The sequence below is a fragment of the Hippoglossus stenolepis genome, chromosome 4, assembly GCF_022539355.2.
Source record: "Hippoglossus stenolepis isolate QCI-W04-F060 chromosome 4, HSTE1.2, whole genome shotgun sequence".
Taxonomy (NCBI): Eukaryota; Metazoa; Chordata; class Actinopteri; order Pleuronectiformes; family Pleuronectidae; genus Hippoglossus; species Hippoglossus stenolepis.
Genome location: NC_061486.1, coordinates 9656126 through 9680038, shown reverse-complemented (window position 1 = coordinate 9680038; position 23913 = coordinate 9656126). Strand labels below are relative to the sequence as shown.

The following is a 23913-nucleotide window of genomic DNA, read 5'->3' as shown; positions in this document are numbered from 1 at the left end:
ATTCCTAAATTTCGGATGAGTAAGGCAAGTAAAACGATGCAAGGAGTTTTTTATCATACAATCTCTTTTTATTGCTCAGTCTGTTAAGGGACATTTGCTGAAAAACAAGAGTGTGATTTATCCAAAACAAAAAATGTACGAATGACACAATAAACAAAACAGCTATGGTAGAGTATTTGAACATGGATTGGTCCTTGCAGAATAACGACCAAGTAGACGACGACAGCAAACGGGAGTCAATCAAGTGCACGCCACCTTCCAGTGCTCCAGCGTCCAGAGAGCACTAACTCCAACCAAGCGGCGCCGTCAAGGAGGCCAGCTGGTTATCATAAATATCTCAACTAACCTCTGGGTCCAAGGATGCAGTCAGTCATTCCTCCTCTTTTCTAAAGCCAGCCAGAAAGCTGTCCACTTCTAATCATCGTCGTCGTCGTCATCGTCATTGAAGTGAATATGTGGCCCTCTAGGGGCCGACGCCCACGGTCTGCTATAGCTCTTAGTGCCGCCTATAGGCTTCTCTTGGGTGGTGATGAGATCTATGATGGCCGAGATGACAGCGCAGTCTTTGGACTGACGGTTCTGCCAGTCCACAGGCGCAGGGTTACGGATCTTCTCCTCCAGTAGAGAATCCAACTCCTTCTTTAAACTCTGTGGAAAAGAGAGGGAAGAGGCTGGTCAAATGAAGCTGTTTTCAGACATGAACCCTGGAGGATATCTGCACAATTGGGTCCGGACTTTCTCCAGAGTTTGCCTTTAACATATGATGAATGCAACAGGAAATTCTCCGGTTAGACGCGTTCACAACAGCACAGAAATCTCCAGAGCGTTGAGGCGAGGGGTGGCGCAGCAGGTAGAGGCAGGACATGATGTTTAAGTCTGCTGCAGATATAATTCTTTTTTGTTTATAGCGCATTGACTCCAGAATGGCTCGTACCACGAAAAAATCTTGAATCTCTTTGTCTTTCCAAGTTGTCAGCGTCCTCTACATGTATGACACCTTTTTTCATGCTGAGATATTTGTATTCTTTTTCTTTATTCATTTTTGAGTCCATGTGTTAAAAACACCTTCAACATGCCCACTCGCTCGAGGGAAAATCCTCCGGAGGATCTCCTGCTGTATTTTCACATGGGCTCATTCTGAAATTAGTTTTTACTTGGGGGCTGGCAGGAGAAAGTCCGGGGGGGTCTGACTGGGTCATTTGTTTTCTCACATACAGAGGTTATCTGGACTTCAATGCATGTCTGTAAACAGCTTTAATCTCACAACTGAGATGGGTTCATGTGAGTAATGCACTTGGCTTACCTTGACAAGGTGAGCGATTCGTGCCGGGGAACTGAAGACGATCCACTTGTCCACAGCGATGGTCTCCTGGCCCTCGTCCTTCTGGATTGTGATGTCGCCTCCGAAAAACAGCAGCGAGAACGGGGACACTTCGGTGCAGTCGTACAGGAAGATCTGGGGACGCACAGAGTATTACAACAAACATGCTCGGCGACAGGGAGCGGCATCATTATGACACACCATGCCCGACAGCTATTCTGTGGTGTGGGCTGAAAGTGTCCCATTAGTGAGGAGAGGCTGTGCGAGTCTGAAATGTGTTTCGTTGCCTCCGGGGTTTAGGAGAAATGTCATCTTGCCCCCGTCTGTGAATCTCGCTAACGTGTTTCACTTTTCAACATCCATTTCCTCCCGGTGCGAAACTGACAGCTGCGTATGTAGAATAGTTTGACTAGTGAAATCCAAAATGAAAAATAACAGATTTTTCTAAACAGATGCCGAGGTAAATTAATATTGTCATGCTTCAGGCAGACAATAGAATTGATAGTCTGTGTAATGCTGATCTGTGAGCACTCAAAAACTGCTTTAAGGTAAAAGCTACAGAGACAAAGCAGCAGGGCTCAAGTCAAACGAAACCTGTCACAGGAGAAGGTTAAAAAATAAGTGTCACAGAGAAGAAAGGTGAAGATGAACAAATGTTTTTTTGCCCCATGAATGCGTAATGTAATGGACCATGAGGGGCGAGTGTGTCACTGGAGGTAAAGTTTAATGTCATCCCTCACTTTCTTTCCTTCTTTCTAACAGCTTAGGTCTTCTACTTTTCTTTCAGGAAGCAACTGACCGTGACAATCTAACATAAGACACAAATTCAGCGTCTTGTGCCTAAAAGCACAAACAGACAATAAGAAGAAAAATGGTGGCAATAATGATGAAAATCCAGAAGAATATATTGTTCTTAATGGAGACGAAGGCAGCGAAGGCAGACAAAGGCGCGGAGGCAGCAATCGGAGAGGACATGAAAGGTGTTGTTTTGCCGAATAGTAACATTCACAAAGAGAGACGGCACAGAAAGAACAAAAGACCGATAGATGGGAGGGAGGGGAAAGGGGAGTGTGAAGGACAGAAGTGAGGGTGGTAGTCGGGGAGCTGCATTGACCGTTTTCGCCCGCCACCACCACATCTTACATTATGTCTGGACGCTTTGAAGCACAAGAGCCTTTGAGCAGGAGTTGAAAGGCAGCGTTTTAATCAAATATTAATTCTGAATAAAGCTGGCGTGGCTCCACTGCTAACCTTTAACCACGGGCCTTTCTTTCCACTCACATGAGGGCTTCAGGGGGACACACACAAAATCAAAAGGACATGCAAACACACACTCAAAAGTAAAAGCGCACAACATTGATTCACAGTGTTGAGATACAGCATAAAGCGCTCCTGTGACCAGTGGCATACTCACGCTGCTCGTTCTCATCTTGAGGTGGTAGACGAGCCACTTGTAGTTGAACTCTGTCTCTTCGGCGTTGACCGACTTCGGGTGGATATTCACCTTTCCATCAGCCTGGGTGTAGACCTTAACCCTGAGAAAGGAGAAATGTTACTGTGTCTGCACGGTGGGATTAGGTGTAATGGTAAAAGTCTTAATATTAATATTTAATACTATAATGGCGCACGGTAGAGGGCATCCTGGCAACAAGGCCCAACAGTCCCCATATGAAACCACATTTAAATTCAAGAACCCCATTTTCATTTGGATCTGCACCAAATTACAAACACTCATAAATAAACATTCCCTGAACATGCCAGATTTTTTCTGTGTGGCGGATCTACGATTTCTTCTAAATCCGATGCACGATTCCTGTTTCAATGTGGTGCAACCTTGAAGTCATTTGTTGTTTACTTTACACGACAGTAGATATATTTTGAGTAATTTCTGTAACAGTAGTTATTCTAACAAACCCAGATGAAAACACACAACCTTGGTGGAGATAATAAAAACAAGGTTTCATCAGCACCTGAATCTAAAGTCAGTCTGTACAGTAAAATAAGTCAATGTGGGCGATGAGGTTTGTCATAGAGCAGGAAGTATTGAATAAAACCATTCTATTTCTGCTGCTTCAAATTTGATATATTTAAACTGTCTTTTAACTTTAAGTCCAGTAATGTTTAATTGCAGTAGTACTCTGTGAAAACGCATCATCACAGAGTACGTTTTGTTGATTTCAGTCACAAAGTAATTCCAGAAACAAACTTTCAGATGCTTTTAGCTTGTTAAGACAATGCCCAAAGAATGCCTCCTGCCATTTTGGCACAAACGGTACAAAAGAGAAAACCGTGCTACCGTCTGCAAATCATCTCTTAACATGAAAGCTGTGTTACAAACTCCTGCGTGTCAACCAGACAGGGCTGATTACTTGACTGCAGGGAACAAACTGCTTGTACCAGACAGTCGACTGAAAAAACACAAACAAAAAGTGCCTCACCGAGCAATGAATTCATTAAATACTGCAGAGCTGCGACGCAGACACGGCATAAACTTGCAACTAACTTGGCATCACAGCTGCTATGGATTACTTGTGCAGAGAGAATGACCCTGGTTATTTTACGGTGCAAATGGATTTAAAGCTGCCACAGAGACAGACGAAGAAAACTGACAGCAGCGCTGTGCGAGAAACCGTCTCCCTCTCGCGCGCGTCTGTCTTTGCACACAGGTCACAGCCGCTGTCGATGACAGACGCCTCAGGGTGTTTCTATTATGACTGCATTGATCTTCAGCTGCAATCGTGCTTGTGTTGTTGACAGGTTTCCCAACATGGTCTCTGCACAGCCTAACAGGTAATTGCCACAGGACCCTTTACACAACTCTTACCTGAGAGCTCTGATATTGCAATTTCTTTTTGCCTACAGATCAATAACAATGCATTTCTGTGTCATGTACTGTGCAGCCATCCCTGTCTGTGAGTGCTACCCCCTCCCCCTTGGATCAATCGGCAGACTCACCCCGGCCTCTTTTTGCTGTGCGATGGTTTGATCATGGCCACCTTCGGGTACAGACCTGCGGCAATCACCGCTTTGATTAACTTCTCATTGTCTGAGGAACGAAGAAGGGGATGAAAAAAGAACAAATGAGCGCTGGTACATTCAGATGTCGCATTTTTCATTACTGCTCCACGGCTGATTTTAAGATTCATGAGGATGAATGTGTTCCGACAGCTGGATCGCACCCAAAAATACTTGTGTTAGTTACCCGAGTTGACATTAGATTTGGGGTCTCTGGGGTCCTTGCTGCTGACAAAGCCTGCATGCATCAGATGCTCAGCAAACTGACCCTTCATGTTGTGCAGCATCTGAATAATAAAAAGGATGAATTACTTTCAAAAGAGGCTTCATATCGTCCACTGCCCAGATAGAGGTCAAAATCAAAATATAGTCATGGACAACCCCTGGTTTTATTTTCAAAGCCTTTCAGCTCAGCCTGGCTCACCTGAAGAGTGTTGGCTGACAGGAAGTTTTCCCAGCAGAACTCCTTCTCATACCTGACACCGCGGCGTTTGGCTTCCTCCCAGCCCTGGACAATCAGTGGATGACAGATTCAGACATGGTCCTTTTATACAGCAGACATGCTATAGAGAGTTGAGAGATGTGGGTGGTTTTACCTGGAAGGCGTTGACAATGGTGAGGTGGTCACTCTTTGAGTTTCTGGACAGGGTCCTTCTCCTCATGTCTGCCATCTTCTCTTTACCCTGAGAGAGGGACGTAATAAACACTGATGCTGTGAAAAGTAGTTTTTGGTTAGGACGGTTTCTAACTGAGCTAGATGACTGAGACATATTTCATCGGCATTCATGGTGAGAGCTGGTTTAATTCTCTTGAAGCTTTCTATTGTATCTCCTTTCACACAGGATACAATGGACCATCCCTTACAAAAGAAAAGCAGGTAATACTGTCCCACAATGCCTTGCGGCTGCAAGAGGGTGGCTGCACCAGGGCAGAACAATGTAAATGTAGAAACAGAGCAGAGGATCTGCTTTACTCTTGTAATAAGATCTGAAGCGTATGGAAACCCCTGCATGATTGACCGAGCTCCAAAATCCATAAATATAGATTTCTTCTCTTCAAATTTCTGCAGTTAGGAAAAAATCTTTAAGATCAACCACTGAGTCTCTTGTTACAATACAATTATCGCAATGATCACAAATGTGATTTCACCAAATCCCCTCTATTGGGGAATGCACCAAAATAAAAATGTCTCTACATAACAAATTTATATTCTATATCCCTGCTGATCATTATTATTTAAATGTTACTGGCTCAAATTTTGTTTTCAACAGCATTTATTTTGTAGTTACTTCTGTAACTGTTGGTTAAATGTTAAATCTGCATGAACTGATTTTGTTTTGGACAGAAAAACCTAAATTGAAATGTAGGTGCACATTACAGTTGTAATTAAAAAGAGTTTGTCACTGTACTTAACTTCCATATTATGTGAATAAAGTTGGTTTTAAGAAAAAGCCTCGTTCAAGTGCAGTCTGATATTCATCGCACTGAAATATCTGTTCCTAACTTTTTTTACTTTTCAAAAGCGGACAAAATTTAAGGCCTATTGCACAATTAAAACAGTCAGAAGTTTGAGTGCAGTGATGTGTTGAAGTGCGCCTGTGTGTCGCTGCTTTCAAGCCTGTGAACTCGGTGCCCTACCAGGGGTATGAAGAAAGGGTCTTTGAAGCTGAGCGAGGCGGCGATGGTGAGCACGGGGTCGAGGCAGCCCAACAGAGCTCCGAACAGGATCAGTTTGCCGATGTGAGGCTCCACGGGCAGACGAGCCAGGTGGAAACCCAGCGCTGTCAGGTTCTCCGAGTGGTCCAGGGCATTCTAACACACGATGTCATCAACAAAAAACAAAACAAAGAGAACAAAACGTTTAGTCATCTTCAGCTCTAAACAAGGTGTTTCTAAAATAACCACAGGAAAAGGAGTGGGTATCCCAAAAGTCAAAACACACCGCTTTGTTAAAGTGGAAAACATCAAAACCATTTTAACAGAGCAACAGGTTCAAGAAGTCACGGTTCTCCCAGAAGGCCAGAGTAGAAGGATGAGTTTCCATGTTAATTAAGTCTTCTGAAAATGTCCAATGCTCAGTTTCTAAATTGTCAGATCCAAGTGCTGCTTCCTCAACTGATTTCCATTGTGTTTAGACCTTATTAGTGTGAATTAAAGCTAAACGTTTTATCTTCTTACCCTTTGTAATAAGTACAGATGAATTAAATGTTTCTATTTTCCATCTCTTTCCTCCACTAAGCTTCCTAAAATGCTACAGTTTCCAGAAGGCTATTGTTCTCCTGCTGCCAGCTTTGTAGATTTTGGTAAAACAGTAACAATGTATGGGTTTTTAATCTTAGGTGTTAAATTCATGATTTTGGACTATAAACTGGACAACACAGTTTGTGTGTGATTTGGATTTTGTGAAATTGTAAGAATTTTTTCTTTTTTGGCAACTTTCTGACATTTCATAGAGTAAATGACTATATGAGAAAGTATAATTGCTACTATTCGATCATGAAAATGTTGGTAATTATAGGTCCTGGTTTGTCCTTTTATATTATAAAGCAAATTTGGCTGAAAGAAGACGATGTGAAATACAACACATGTTTTTTGAATAATCTCTCATTCTTACCAAGTCCACGAGGTTCTTGATGGCCAGACTGATGGCCCTCTCAGTGGGTGGGTCGGGGGCTTTCTCCAGGAATCGAGCTATAGACCCGAGCTTCAATATCTAGGTAGGACACAAAACATCAAATTTCTTTATATACAGATAAAAAAAAAGAAAATCACATCTAAATTCTAAAATTACATTCCTTTCTAAGGGGAGTAGTAGTCCCTAAGGAAAAGGGAATAAGCACAAAGTGGTGGAAGACACTTAATTGTGAGCAATACATGGATAAAGGAAAGTCTACTGCGATTAAATTATATTTCTGTTTAAAACAGCGTTAACCACATTGAAATGCTCCTCTAAGTGCTCGGCTGAGCACAAAACACCCGACTGTCCACATTCTCTAAAAGTGTATTCATTTTAACATCAAAAAGTGATTTTTAAACACACCAATCATCTACGTGCAGCAAACTCAAGAGTAAGGAAGCCACCGCACTTCTGTGTCTGACTAACAGGACGGTGTTGGAGTGTTAATGCATTCGAGAGTCTGCTCAGGGTGAGCACGTTGACAGTTTTTCTCCCACTTTAAGGACAGCCTGATGCATTAATCCACCTCTCACCCACTTGCTTAAAAAAAAACACATCACACACATCACACACATCAAGTGTACACACACTCAAAAACATCCGACAGCGCCAGTGGAAGATACACACTCGAACGCATTTCCAATAAAGCCGGTGGTGAGAGCAATCATTGCGAACATTAGATCTGAGTGAACTTTGGCTTAATGTTCCATTAGCACGGGTTGAAACGTGTCTGAGTGGAGCGTGAGGATGTAAAAAGAGAAAGCAAAAACCAGCAAGGGAAAATATTGTAGCGAGCAAAGAAGAAGAGCAACTGTTCACGTAGCAGAACGAGGCTCCGAAGAGGGGCGATTATGTTGTCTGCAAAAAGAGCGAGAAAGAGCTGGAGAGCAAGGGGCATGAGTCAGCCCAGGATGTTCATCCCGAGTTCTCATTAGGCAGCAGAGGGTGTAATTCAAGAGGAGACCAAAAGCAGCAGCTCTGTCCTCACAAAACCCATTCACAGCAATGGTGTCCTCGTCTCAACTCCTCGAGCAACACCTTTTTCTTCCCCTGTGTTATTACGCCTCGCTATTTCTCTCCACATGCACAACCTTAATCTGCAGGCACAGCTCCTCCAGCGGTGTCCTCATAATTTCGGGTAATTGATAGGCGTCCAGCAGGCTGGCCCTGAGACCGTTGTACAGATGATAGCACTTCCCCGGGCGCACTCTGGACATGAGTAGAGAAGAGGAGAGTTGGGAGGGGGGGGAAGAGGTTATTGCAAGAGTAGCTTTGGCAAGGGCTTAATTTAAAAGCAATGGGATGGAACTGCACACAGTAAGCAGCTCCTGCTAATTGGGCCTCGCTCCACTTTGATGTCAGAGCTTCGCCAACAGAACAGACGTCTCGAGTCACAGACTGGAAACAACCTGGGAGTGACTACACCCAGCCTCTCTCTGTGTTTACAGATGGGAGGGCAGGAAGGAGTGGGAAGATGGGAAACACTGCTGCAGAGCTGAAGTGACAAATAGAGGGAAAAATAATCCTCGCAGATTTCGCATTGCATACCCAGAGGCACTAATATGCCCTCTTTATAAAAACACCAAAACCCCCAGACACACCTGCCGGCGCGTCCTTTCCTCTGTTTGGCGTTGGCCAGGCTGACCCACTCGGCCGTCATGGTGCTGATGTTGTTGTTGGTGTCAAAGTTGGTCTCCTTGATCTTTCCTCCATCAATCACATATACAACATCCTCTATGGTGATGCTGAGAGGAAGAGAGCGAAAAATGGGATGAATTAAAGAGGAAATCAGACATCAGAAAAGATATAAACTTCAAAGGACTTTGTCAAGAACACTTAGGTCTCACACACAGACACACAAACATTCAGAAGTAAAAATAAGATGTTGCTCTTTGGTAGGTTTAGAGTCTATATTTAGAGGAGGGATGTGATGAAAGTGCAGACAGCTTCTTAATTTGCTCAGTTGGTGTGTGTGTGTGTGTGTGTGTGTGTAGCTCTGTGAATGCATAAACAAATTGCCTGTCAGAGTCAGTGTGTTCCATCCAAGCCAATATGACAGTATTCATTATCGATGCAAGAAACGTATGCTAATTAGCCCCAAATCCGCTGTTTCCATGAATGACTGGGACCTACAGCATTACACTCATACACACCAACTACACACAAACAGGGAATGTGACAGTTTCACGGCTTATTTTTTCCATTTCTTGTCTAAACAGAAAGTAACAGCCAAAAATACATTTCAAAGGGAGGAAGCAAGGACACACACACACACACACACACACACACACACACACACACACACACACACACACACACACACACACACACACACACACACACACACACACACACACACACACACACCTGGTCTCTGCTATGTTGGTGGCAATCACTATCTTTCTAACTCCAGGAGGAGGCCTTTTGAACACCTGAGAAGAGCGAGGGAGACAGATGAGATCAGACTTTTCAGATACTGACAAAAAGTGAATACAGGAGGAAGATGAGCAGACGCCGAGATTGACACAGTCACAGAGAGACAGACGGGGAGGGAGACAGGAGAATGCTGACCTGCGTCTGATTTACGGTGGGCATGAGGGAGTGCAGGGGGATGATAACGAACCGGTCTGAAACACAACAGGACACAAAAGAAAGAGTTCCGTCAGCAAAGGGTGCAAACATAGACACAAGTGCTAGTGTGTGCGTCTAAAAATAACCATGAACAACCTGGTAAATATTGATAATAAATCAAGTTACCAACATTAATTATTCTGTTGAAATGAATATGCGAGTGTCAGCCATGTTTACGATGTGATAGACCAGAGCAATCTCTCCAGGCAAAGCACATGTGACTGAATATAATTAATTGTGGATGATAAAATCATATGTATTAAATTGAAAGAATTAAATGCTAAATTGCAGACCTTGAAGTTTCTGTGGGTGGTAAAAGGCCAGAGCTCACCTCAAAATAATTACCTATAATAATTATTTGTTTTAGATACTACAGAATTATGACATATGAATATTGTCTAGTTATTTAAATAAATACAAAATATAGTTCTGAAATCAAATTAATATAAAAAATTACATTTTCTTTTGATTAACTAATCAATTAATCTTGGTCTGCAAATGATTATTTTCATTATTGATAAGTCTGTCAAATATGATTTTGAAAGTCAATGATTAGACAGGCCTGAAGATAAGATATGTGACAACTTACTGTCACATACTACAAAAACCTGTATGCACATCACATAGGTGTGTTACTATGTGTGTGTACCTGATCTGAACATCTGCTGAGCCATGAGCAGGTCATTGAGAGTGCTGATGTTGTCCCAGCCTGGGAGGAAAACCAGGATCGCTCCTTCCTGTCGAAAAAGACGTGACAACACATAGAAGTTGAAACACACAAAACCAGCAGGGTTTCAATAGAAGATAAGGAAACCAACAGAAACCAACAACAAAAACTGAGCCAAGTGAACAAGGTGCCCGTGTCCTGAGAGGAGCTGAGCGGAGGCAGATGGAGACGACCTCCACATGCAGCCAAACAATGGTCCCCGACACTCACTGCCAACATCATTATGACAACACCTCCTTCCCCCTCCAGGGCATCCCCTGCTTCACATTAACACTGGGACACACTTGCTTTATCTCAAAACAGCAAAAAATTAACAAAATAAAAAACCTAAAAACATGTTGTTTAAAAAGAATAATGTTGGATAGAAGGTAATATTAATAGTAAAACTTTGTTTTGCTACCCATGATCCGGAAAAAACTCAATCAACATTGAAATGGATCAACATGATACAGATATATACTTTTCAAATGTCCAAATCCAGATTAACAATGCTCTAAATTGGACTAAATCATGTAGGATGCTGGCAATCTTAGAATAACCAGCTCAACAACACAATAAAGTCGTGTAAACATCCTCTACTATTTTCAATTTCTTTAAAATAGTCAAACTCCTCATCTGACATTTTCTGATAGGAAACACATCTCAGCAGAAACATTACAATGCAGAATAAGATGGAACCACTGGAAGCATTCAACATAATTCTGATCTGTATTCAGATCGCTACCAGATGCATTGCTCCTCTGTGATGATGTTTGTGATGCACGTGACCTGAACCCTTTGATGACCCACATCAACCTGTGGCCTTCTATCAGACAATGTAAATGTAGGTTGCAGTTTATGACCGACACATACAGATGAGATTGTTCACAGCAGAGCAGCTACAAACAACTCAGTGTGCATTTTGCTGAATACAAAATTTGCTCAGACATTAAATATTGAAGCATATTTGTCTTCAACAATATTTTCACAGCACAGATATTGAACTAAAGGCTAATAATTGATTAAGAAGTTCTAAACTTCTGAAACTTGACCAAAATACAATTTATCTATCATCATCAATGGGGAAAACTTTGTGAGGATTCTGTTTCACCACATCAAAGACCTATATTTAAACAAAGATAATTCTCAGGATGATATCAAGCTCGTATAAAATAACCTTGTCTTTAAAAGAAGGACTATTCTATTCATTTCCTGAGAGGAGATGAGAGAACACATTAAAAGCAGCTTCAGGGCCCTGAGCACCGCTGCCTTTTAATTAAAGCTAATTATTATTACCAGAGCTCAAACACTGGTACCCATGTGTTACTGTATGTGCGCGTGTTAATGATTGTGCATGTGTACGTGTGTGTGTGAATGAGGGAGGCGGAGCAGCAGAGGAGCAGAGAAGCAGAGAAGAGCCTATTTACAACCTGACGGAGACACACATGCAGCACAGACAGAGGCTCTGATTAATTCCAACTAAAAATCAAGTAACAGTACAGTTGGCTCTGTTGTGTTGGCCCACTATTTAGCACATCCACACACCAAAAAACACCCACACACGCCGTTGCACCTAGTAGGTGCTCATTATTGCCTCGGTGTCAGCCCCCTAGGTGTCTAATCACAGGCCCCTGCAACATAATTAACCAATCATCACACTCGAAAGCCCAGCAGACCGCCTCCCCCATCCTCGTCTCAGAGGAGCAGTCACGGCGGATCGGCCGCTTCCCTGTCAAACCATTTGACAACGCCACGGCAAATCAGCTGGTTGACTGGCTCAGGGCGGCCGTGACTGATAGAGATACAGCTTTATATGAGAGGGGATAATTATTCTGTCTATCTGTGTTAGTCAGTCCTCATTCTGGCCCCGTCTCTTTGTTCCGATGTGTCTCTCGTATACACAAACACACGCTTCATTTGGGAAACAGCAGAAAAAGTGAGAGAAAGTTGTCCCATTTATTCTCCAGCACTGAATGTTTGTCTGCTCCATTGTTCAGGTCTGTTCTCACACATGTTTGCCACTGGTGTGAATGACTAGAAACAGCAAGAGGATAACACGAGAAAGATGCTGCTGCAAAAACATATTTGAATTTACTGAAACTGTAACTATGTATTTTTTGTGTCGATGGATTCTACCCAAATAGTGTTTGCTCGAACAACCCAAAACATACATAAAAAGAGCACGAGGCACATCTGACGTGGTTGACATTACAGTCCACATTATTCTGAATTGAGCAACGAAAAGATGAGACAAATTAACAAGAACTGGGAAGAGAAAAAGAAAAAGGGAGAACTAACTTGAAGCGCGTTGGGAGAGCACGTTCTGTTTGATCACTCGTTATCACAGATCTGCTGCCAGGACCTGTTATTTCATGGAGCTGCTCTGTGATTGGAAGCCAGTCCCTCTTGTTTCTTTCATTTGCTACAGCCAGGAGTAAAACTGAACTTCTCTCCTTTTGTTATTTACTTTTATTGGATCTGAAATCATCCTCCACTGGGACCACTGCTCTGTCTGCCTCGTCTAGGATGGAAACTTTGGGAGATTTATAAGCCGATGAAACACAAATCTTAGAAATCCAAAAGCAGGGTTTCAGCGAGACACCACTCGGACACACACAGACGTAGTCTCCCTGGATGAGAGTATACTTAAATCAAAAATCTGATTTCTGAAAAAAGACATCCGAGATTAAACTCACCTCATCGTTGAGCACAATGTGACGGATCAGTGTCAAGATAAGCTCCAGGTCAATCTTGTCATTACCGTCCAACATCTCTACTGTAGAAATCGTGTTTTCAGAGTATCTGGGAAAATATAGACAATCAAAGAATAAGTAACATGAGAATCATACATTTGCAGACAGACTTCTTTTTCTCCACTGAAGCTCTGTAATGGATCTATGGTGAACCCTGAATCATGTCAATTACGTTTGAGCACAAAATAATAATGCTGGTAATAATGGGTGACTCATACTAATCGTATTGGAAATCTTGACATCTTTAAAATGTATTATCTTTATATTCTGGCTCTAGTGTTTGGATTTGAACTATTGTTTTGTCAGAGACATGAATATGGAAACTCTTCCCTGGGTATTGCCTTTAATGTGAGATTGACAGGTCATTAATGAGCTCATCAGAGTTGAGAGAATGGACACTTGTCATCGCTTATGTAGGAATATCACGGTCCTTGCAATCTTCAACATAAACTTTTCATGCAATAAAGAAAAACAAATATTTGTATTCAAAGGCCATTCCCGCAAGTATGAACAAAATGTATTTCTGTTATTTTGTGCATGTGAAGTATTTATATTAAGTCTTTTTTAAGTGTACAGCACAAACATATCTTCTATTTGGTTAAATACTGGGTTGAATGTAGTAAAATGTATTTAACATTTTCATAATAAAATAAAATGTAGCATCAAGATAAAAAGCACAGCACATAGCATTTACAACAATTTAAAAAATATTTAAAGTTAAATCTAAAATTTCAATTTATATATATGATATATATGTCTTTAGGTTTTCAAATAATAGTGTAAACGATAGGTTCACAAAAGCTTTGAGTCACAGCCGTGGTAAATGGCTCCTTCCTAACACTGCCGCTGAATTATAGTTTGGCATCAAGGTCTTACCGTACCTGCGTAGAGCGTAGGAAGACAGTGTGTGGGTGCACACAATGTCGGACGTGATCTATAGTTCTGCCTAGAGCTCTGCCCACTGACTGCTGTTGCACTGTAGGGTCATGACATTGTGCTCACCTGTTCTGCAGTGTGCGTTCATAGCAAGGCCAACTGTCCTTGTATTCTGCCTCTTTCTCCTCCTTCTCAGGTCGGGAGTTCTGCCCCTGCCAAAAGCCTCTCTTCCATGAGGGCCGACGGTCCTGATTCTGGGGGCGGTACCTGAGCAGGGAGGCACCAAACAGTTCATTTAAAACTAAAGGGACATAGTGGCTGCTTTTGTATTTGTATGGGTGTGTTTGGGAGTAATGTTGTCCCACCTGGTCATCTCTAAAATGTCCTCAAGTAGGAACTCTTCCACTGGGAAAGTTGAACCGGGGATGTGAACCATTGGACAGTTGTCTAAAGGGAGTTAGACACAGTCAGACACAGTCTAAACCAATTAAACTGCAACAGCTGAATAAAGGATAGTAATGTCACTTTGCGTACCAAAGTATTTGGAAAACTTCTCTGCGTTGAGCGTGGCACTCATGAGGATGACGTTGAGATCATCCCGGAGGGCGAGCAGGTCCTTCACGATGATGAGCAAAACGTCCGACTGCAGGTTCCTCTCGTGGATCTCGTCAAGCACCAGGTGACTGATGCTGGACAACAAGCTGACAGTAGGGGAAAAATAAAGAGGTAAAAGGTTTAAGTCTAATGGATCAACGGGAAATCTGATTGGCGTAGAGGCTGTTTGTCCTTAATAGGCCTGAAAATGGCAATTCTGTGTCCGGGGTGTGGGTGTGTATTTTTCAAAATATTTGTCTTTGTTCACATTTTGCTGTATAATGTTTGAACATGGAGCATTTCTTGTATTTTTACATCATTTGGTTGAAGTCATATCTTGAGCAATGGAACCAGGGAATTTGGATTAAAATCTACACCCATTTCAGACAAGAGAATTGCCAATGACAGTTTTTCGTCACTTTTCGAAAAATCCCATAACTTTGGGAACTGAACTAGAAGTTGAAGAAACCAATTTTGTGTTCTGTGCTTATATGTGAAGCATTAGTCTGCAGCGATAAGTAAAAAGTGTCCGTGGGAGTGAAAGATTTACTGCATCATAGTCACAACAAAACAGATGAGTGTAGACATAGCTGCAGCCTATATGGACTGTCAGCTTGTAAGCCATCTGCAATGTAAATATACTTCAATGCCAAAAAGTTGCAGTGTTTTTTGTCTGACAACTGTGTACCTAAAAAGGACTCGCTGGAGTCGTGCCAATTCTGAAAGAGCACGAAGCAACACAACAAGAGAAGCTGGCTCCCTCACTTAGTCTCTGTGGTTTTTCTGAAGACACTCAGAATGCAAGGATGCGTGTGCAGGGATGAGTCAACGGAGCGAGTGCGTGTGCGTGTGTGTGTGTGTGTGTGTGTGTGTCCCATACTAATGCTTCTTCTACAGTGAGTAGAGTCAACAACAAATCAATAGGGATAAAACGGAGTGACAGACACAGAATAAGAGAGTGGACGAAGGACACCTCGAATAGAGACACAGAGGAAATGCAGAGAAGAAGAAATGCTGTGGACGAGATGTGACGACGATTATGAAGCTGGGGGGGGAGACTCACGGGTCTGAGTGAAGCCACTGAAGAATGATGCCAGTTGTACAGTACAGGATCGAACCTTGTTTCCGTGGTAACCGGCTGAGAAACAGAAGAAGGAAGAAAAAGTTTCAGAAAAATACTTACAATTTACAAATTGACATAAGTAAAGCACAACAGATGTTGCCAGGATGATTTTTCTTTGTTGTTTTTCCTTCATTTGTGGGTGTTAATATGAAAGACTTTATTCATGTTCACCCTCCACTTCCATTGTTGAATTACAAACACACTTTTTTCCTGTTTTAGGTTTGTTATACACATTATCTAATCGCAGCAATATCTGCACACAAAGATGTTGCTATAAAATCTCAATGATGTGGAGAATGCACTGTAATGTGTAATGCAAGGCACTTTGTGTTCACACCAACTTTATAACATAATAGTCGGTCACAAAAAGTTTATCCAGTGAACAGTGCTCATAAAGTAACGTCTCATTTACTTCAATGTCAACCAAATATGACACATCTAAAAAATTAATTACACTGACAACTGAATCACATTAACGTTTGTTGAATAATTAACGAAAGTGATAAACATTTTAACAGAACTTGGAATAATTTCACTTGGAGAAATAAGTATAGCAACAATATTTTTTTTATGAGGCAACTCCTCCGAAACAGGGTTTTTCAGTATATCAAATCAAATATACTTTATCGTGGGGAAATCTTTCTTGGGCCAAAGTGCTATAGCAGCTGCAGAACAGTACATTTTACAACAAACAACAAAAACTGGTACACAAGGACATATCGTGTAAGACACAGAATAATAATGCTGAATAAAAGTGAGCTGAATATTGCACCTGCCCTAAAAACACTAAAAGGATATAACGCATAAAAGATGAAAAACAAAAACAGGCATTAAACCTAAAAACCAGAGTGTAAACTTTGCCAGACAAAGTGCAAAAGCTTATTGAGATACATGGCTGAAGCAAGACGTTTCCTTATATATTTCCACTGTATCAACACACAACATAAAGAGTTAAAGAAAAGCTAAGAAACAAAAAATATGACAAATTAGTCCTGAGAAAAATATTATGTTACATTTGCAATGATAGAGATAATAAAAAGAACACAAACACAATAAATAATAGTAAAATTGAGTGAAAGCAGCGTTCCATCCTAACAAGGGTTATAACAAGCATGTTTATGATAGATGGTTCCATTATAGTTATGTATGGATGGGTGGGTGGAAGGATGGTTAATAACTTTCAAATGAAAAGAAACTGAAGGAAAAGCTTGCCAGTGGCCAAACGCTGCCTGGATCTGCTGAAAGAAGAGCTGCTAGATCAACTTCTCATTCTTCCCACTGTCTGTGCAATTTATGATTTTGTATAATACAACATTACCCACCAGAAGGTTTGCTGAGTCATTAGTTAATTAATCACAAACTAATTGAATTTGTTGTAAAAAGCAAGTACAAACTTGAATCAGTTTTATCACAAAGACCCATGAGACACGTCCTCAGGCACAAACCGTAAGACTCAGTGCAAGAAGATGTTTCATCAAAATAATAAATGTTAATGACTGTGAACAAATCCCATGTCTGAGATAAAACATTATGAATCTGATATTTACTCTACAGCTCTCTACTTTATCGTTATTTTTAACCCGCCATCGTTTGCTCGTTTGCAGCGAATACACATTTAATGCAATGAGCGTCTGCACTGACTGAGTTCCCTGCAAATGTGACTGAAGCTGGCAAAATACTAAATCAAATGTGTTCTAATTACTCACCAAGAGTCCAACACCTGAACAGTAAAGACTGTAGAATTGTGTACTTTTATATATTAGGTTGCTAGGTGACATATTAATCACAAATGCTGTAACTTGATGGAATTACCTGAGATAATAGAACATGTAAAGACTCCAAAGTAGAATTACCGCCCAGTGGCTGTACGCCTCCGCTCATTCTTCTGTCAATCCTTTCACTTCTCTTGTATCAGTCTCCTTTCATATGAGTTGTGTTCTTTCTCTCTCTCCTTCCCGCATCTATTTCATCCTCTCTCATGCCTTCTATTCATTGCATATAATTCACTTTAGATTGCAGCCCCCTGGCCCTATAGATCCCGGTAACTCTCCACTTGCGTGGTCTATTTGCCATTGAAGGGCCTTTCTCCTCGGCTTTGTGCATCTCTTCCTACGCGATCATCGTTCCCATCTAATTCTCATATCTCCTTCAAAAAAAATAATTTCCTGTGGTATTCATTCATCCTATATATTTCTATTTTCATCTTTGTTTCGCCCTTCCATCAAGAACTGCCTTTGAAAACAAAATAAGACACAGTCTGATCATCATTCTGGAGGCCATCACTTCAATGTAACCTTGTTGATATTCATTAATGGCTTTGTAATGTCTAGTGATAGAGGAAAGCAACACTTTTAATTGTTTTAAATCAGAAACAAACATCTGAGAAGTTGGTACTAATTCAAAGTTTGGAACTAAACCAGGAAAGACATAGAGAAAGTTTTTGTGCTCGAACAATCTTCCCAATAACCCAAACAATGGTGACTTTACAGAACTTAAAATGTATGCATCAACATATGTCTGTTAAGACTTCCTTACCTCTGTAGGCGGATTTGGTAACCAGAAGAATTTCCATTCCCTACACTTTCAGCCCTCTCTGCTGATACACGCTCTGCTACCTAAGATAAAGCACAAACACACAAATAATGTAAGAGCAACAAAAACATTTAGTCCCACAGAGTCAGACTTGAAAATCGTGCAGAGTACATACAGAGATGGCACTGATGCGACGAGGCTGCGTGCACACGACCCGGCACATCGATCCCACGCCTCTGTTGATGTAGTCATCCAGGATGAATTGGGTGACTTGCGTGGTCTTTCCACAGCCCGTCTCCCCACTCACAACCAGGACACGGCTAGAGTTGATCAGCTCCACCAGCTCCTGTGGATGGAAGGAAGGAGGCAGATGTGAGAAAGTGGAGGGATAATGGCACGAGGAGGAGGAAAGGGGTGATAGTAGCTGACAAAAAAGTGTCTTAACCATATATGTGATACAAAATTTACCTCTTTTTTCCGGTAAGAAGGTAGTTTTTCCCTGAATTTCTGCAAACAGAAAAATAAGCATACATTTAATAATAGTTATGGAAAACCGTAAAATCAAGAGCAAATGTTCTACTTTTATAACTAAGGTATGGGACATATGCAAACGTCTGCACTATTCTAATAAACACAGATGAAACAGATTATATCTAGTAGCAGTTCTATAATTCCTCAGATGTGACAATATTTTGATACTGTGACAGACTTTTAAGACATAACATGGTTTTACAGAACATTATGAAGACTGAGATACTATTTTTTCATGAGACAGAGCCTTATTCTAAATTAGGGTCTTGTACTAAACTATTTAGATCTGCAAGCATCTGTCGTCCTGTAGATCTCAGAGTAGCCAAAGTAGCACAGCAACAAATGATTGCAAAACCAACTGGCATGTGTTATCAATCATTTAGACACGGCTGCTCTCTGCTCTTCATCATCTCCAATATGTTCCACTGCACACTCCACTTTCCATTGCTTTCGTAACCCCACACAAATCACAGTGCAACTTTGATCATATCATATTTTCGTGAGAAAGAAAATCAATTAACTTCGACATTCCAGTCAAACATCAAAGTCTTTTGGCACTTGATAGTAGTTGTTCTACTCACCAGCATTTCTTTGTACTTTGGATCTGATTTCTTGCTCTGCAGATCTCTCTGTAAGAAATCGTCCAGTGAACTATCTCGGACTTTTTCTTGGAATAAGAATTCTACATCCTTGTCTCTGTGTCTCAGTTTCTCTTTCTCCTCCTTCTCCTCTTCCTGGGGCTCGTCATCATCCCATGTGTCTGGAGTTTCATCTTTGGCGACTGCTGGAGTTAAGTTACTAAACAAAAACATGTGGAACGAGTGGATATAGTGGGTCAGCCGACAATATTTGTTATTCTGCAATTCTGCAATTCGGTCGAGTCATATCTTTCTAAGCATGCATCTAAATTGTTTACCGATGTTTCTTGTTAGCCGCTTTCTTCTGGCCCGAACTGACCTCTTCTTCCTCCTCCTCAGATGTGGAATCTATCTCCTGTTTTACCTCTTTGGGCAATTCTCCATCAAAGTAACTGCACACACAGGTCATACACATGTTGAGAGACCTACACAATCTCAGCCAGAAAAATAACAGTTCAGGCATTTTTCCTTTCCTGCTTTATCACAAGACAGAAACTACACTGTGCACATCGTAAATGAAAAATCTCTGCAAGCTGTTCTCACCAGTGACTACTTCTGTCGGCATCTGTTTGCCAATTATCAGACGTAGAGGCTCTTGCTCCCCTGCTGCCTCTCTCCTGACCAGGGTGGTCATTCTGGACAGAATTTAGCAGCTTGGTAATGTGCTCCTCTCTGGCCTCATCCATCTGGACCACCGCTCGCTGCACACAGTCAGGAAAAGGGGAAGGTTCAGCGACAATCTTGCAGATAAAGTAACTGAATGTAATACCAGGGCTTGGTTTGAAGCAATATGATGTCCAGATATCATTTTGATCCCACGGAAAAATCCCAATATAGCACAATATTATTTACTTGACTGTTTGCATTTTAGTGACAGGCAGCTCCTTCAAAACTTTGTGACCTCTGTTTTGAAATGTTTTTATACAATAAATCACAATTCAGAAAAGGTGTCCATTGTTTTGGCCGTAGGAGACCCACTGAAATTGTCATGGGACAAGATGAGTCAGGATGTGGTGGATTTACAAAAAAATCTGCCCCAACCTCTGGACCTATTCTATCCAACCTGGCAGACATTAATAACTCAGTGAGTAAATAACTGTCACCTTCTTTGGAACCTCTGTGTCTCTCTCATATCTGTGGTGAACAGCAAAATTATTACACTGCTAAGGATTTGATCTTTTCATTGCTATTTACTGTATTTGTTTGTATTTGTGTTTGTCCGTTTGTCAGCAGGGTTACTCAAAAACTACTGAACTGATTTTAATGAAATTTTGCAGAGGGGTGGTGCATGAACCAAGGAAGAACCCACAAGCAGATCCAAACAGAGAGCAGGTTCCAGGGATTTGTTTTTCCACTTTCTTTAATATGGCAAGATAGGGCACCCTTCTAGTTGTGTTCAACATTGTTAATATGGAAGAATCGCTAACTTTCATGAAACCACGCGAGAGTTTACAGTCTCACAGACACTGTAAACATGAGATCACAACCCAGAAAGTTTTTGAATTACTGCTATGATGCTCAAAGCTGTGCGGTATTTTACTAACTCATCCTATTGGGTTTTACACAAAAAACAATAACGAGGAGTGAAATGTGCAATGTTTAACTCTGAAATGTAGTGGAACAGGACTATACAGTACAATACTCAGTACTCACAGTGCAAGTACCTCAATATGTTTGAGTAAAGTAAGTGAAAGGTGTATTATCATGTACATATTCTGTTGACTTCTTTTATATTGGTATTCTCTTGTCGACCTCAATCTGACTTGTTTGATGCTGTAGTTCCCGGGCTGTGGGATCAATAAAGTTCCCCGTATCTTTTTCAAATGTACTCTGTTACTTTTCACCACTGCTACACAGCCTGCTCGCCACAGTGTGCAAGAGGATGCTCTACTGAGCACTATGCCTACCGATCTCCTGTCGGCCTGTTTCCTCCTCACGGCTCCGTATCTCGCGTACCACATCCCGATCTCACGGCCCTTCAGATGTGGAGGAGGACGGTCCCGGTGTCCACCTCCTTCTCCTCCTTCTTCTCCTTCTCCTCCTCCTCCTCCTCTTCCTCCTCTTCCTCGCCCCTGGTCACAGTCGGATCTGGATCCTCTGAAACCTCCTCCTCCTCCTCCATCTCTGTCCCACCTTTCTCTGCTCCCGTCCCGGTGCCCTCGGCCTCCTCTTCGGCCTCTCCTTCCACCACCACCACCTCCACCACCACCGTATCCATAACTCATCCCGCCGCAGGAGCAGCAGCAGATAACCGTGAACCTGCTCCTACGATGCTAACTGCTAACACGAAGCAACGAGCCGCGCCGGATGATTTTGTGGACGTTAAACTCAGATTTAAATCATGACGCTCCAGTCATGAGCTACCGGAATTTAGTTTCTTAATATATATGTGTGTAGTTTAATTCATGGCACAGCAAATACTCGTAAAACAGCAACACTGAGACGCTGTTGTCAAAATGAAAATACTGGCTCGCTCCTTTCCATCCGGCATGTCGCACAGAAGTGACGTAAGAGCTGTCTGCAGGCTGATAATGACGTAGAGCTCTATGATTCGTCGCTCCACTCTCCCAAATCACACACTCACACCGAAGGGGCAACATCCCGGGCTGAGCGATGAGGCCAATACGGGAGTGCAAAAAGCTGCAGTTCACTGGGTGGCCACTTGAGGCTGGCTCCAAGAAGGAGTCAATTCCCATTGACTCCCATGTTAAAAAGCCCGACTTTAGAGCAGAATTAAACCTGTTTACAGCCTGGTTCAAAAAACGGTTTTAGTCTCAATCACTAAGTTCTTCCTTCATGACAACTCTGAGGGGGGTGATTTTTTTTCTAACTCACTCGTTTAAATTATATAGAGGTTTGAAATTATGAATAATTATCACTTGACGGACAGGTGACGTCACCGTTAGCTCGCGACTCCAGCTCCTAGCCTGTTGCCTGCTCGGCTTCACCTGAGCTAACAAGCTAACAGGCTAACAAGCTAACCCCCGTCACCGAACACGACCTGAGTCTGTGGAGAGGAGACTGTGTGTGTTTAGAGAATAAGCTCCACCACGTAAGATATCTAATGTTATGTGAAGTTGTTTCACTCGCCAACCCATTTGACTTGACCACGTTACACAGATTAATATTCTGCAGAAACAGATTTACTGTGATCAACTGAAACGTGAGTATTTAAAGTCACATCTGCATTTTAAGAGCAGCTGTTTAAAGTAGCATTACGTCTCCTAAAGCTCTTTATTCAGAGTATTGGTGTTGTAACGTGTTAGTGAAAACTAAACCTGTTGGCTACATTCAGTTTTTACATCGTTAATCTTAGGCAGACTTTACTGAATCATTGTGTTAAATAAGTGGACATGCAGAATAATGTATTTTTTTCACATAAATAAATTTTAGGAAGTGTAACTTTACTAGAATAGACATTCACATAGAGAACCTGAGGCTGATGTCCACCACCTATTTCCTAAGCTGAAATGATTATGATCTGATGAACTTTGAAGTAATACACTTTTATTTTTACCATGTAAAAGTCTGTTAAGGAGTTAACCTGGCACATGTATGACTTTACATATCTGTGTATTTGTGTTGAATGTTCCTCTAGGTGACTCAGACAGCCTGCACCTGTGGATGTCCAACATGAGACACAACTGGAATCCAACCAGACTGAACACTGAGAGTCATCACTTCAACACTGACTCCAGGTACAGACCTGTTTTCATAACTTACAAACAATCAAAGCAAAGTATTGCACATAATACATAATGTATTAAATTATATATGCAATACTATTAATGTGGAAGAACTCCATACTGTACATTCATTGTCTTGGTAGTGCACTGTTTAATCCAAAACCATATTCAAATACATAGTTGAATATCCACAGAAAATAAGGATACAAACTTTGTTCATAAGTAACACTTCCTCTACAATAATGCCATACTTTTATGTTTCCTGTCGTTTTATTAGGGACGGACGAGCCTGAAGGACACAGCTGTGCTGACCGTGTTCTGTCTCTTATGGCAAAGAAGAAAAATAAAACACTGGGTTTTTATCTAAAGTGTATCAAATCAGAAAGTAAAAGATAAACATTGTTCTGATAAGTGTTCATTTTTTTAACCAACCATAATGAATATAGAAATTAACTATATTATCCATGACACTTAGCAATGACTCTAAACAGTTGCAGGCCATCTTTAGTTAAGGGAGGAAAACATGAAGTGTTGTGCAGATGAAGCTGGTGCAGGTCGTCCTCATGTTGACCAGCCTGAAGCTGCCGATCTCCACCATGTTGCTGCTGCCACAGTGGATGCTGAGGACATCAGGTGCTGCAGTGCTTCATCTAATGAAAAGAAGAAACTCACTATAAAAGGATGTTTTATGTTGTGTATGTTCCAGCAAAGACTGGTTCTTACAGTTTATTCTGTGTTCAGCAGGTGGAAGCACCACCGATTTCAGACAGAACCGATGTACTGGGCTCTGGGTTTGTACCCTCATGGTTAAATGCACATATTGTAAGTCA

At 41.5% G+C, this 23913-nt stretch overlaps 1 protein-coding gene across 1 annotated transcript; it reads right to left on the bottom strand.

The window, feature by feature from the left end:
- Positions 1–46: 46 nt before the first annotated feature.
- Positions 47–21919, bottom strand: dhx36 (DEAH (Asp-Glu-Ala-His) box polypeptide 36). The gene is made up of 26 exons (XM_035153988.2): positions 21305–21919; positions 19941–20098; positions 19676–19789; positions 19341–19557; positions 18697–18735; positions 18404–18574; positions 18232–18311; positions 15637–15711; positions 14514–14680; positions 14345–14426; positions 14106–14246; positions 13047–13152; positions 10294–10381; positions 9585–9640; positions 9381–9445; positions 8615–8758; positions 8105–8222; positions 6951–7049; positions 5975–6148; positions 4933–5019; positions 4761–4844; positions 4524–4623; positions 4277–4367; positions 2736–2856; positions 1304–1456; positions 47–648 (listed from the first exon to the last, which is right to left on the bottom strand). Exons 1-26 carry the CDS (start codon positions 21620–21622, stop codon positions 415–417), a joined length of 3282 nt encoding a protein of 1093 aa, XP_035009879.1. The 5' UTR covers positions 21623–21919; the 3' UTR covers positions 47–414.
- Positions 21920–23913: the final 1994 nt, after the last annotated feature.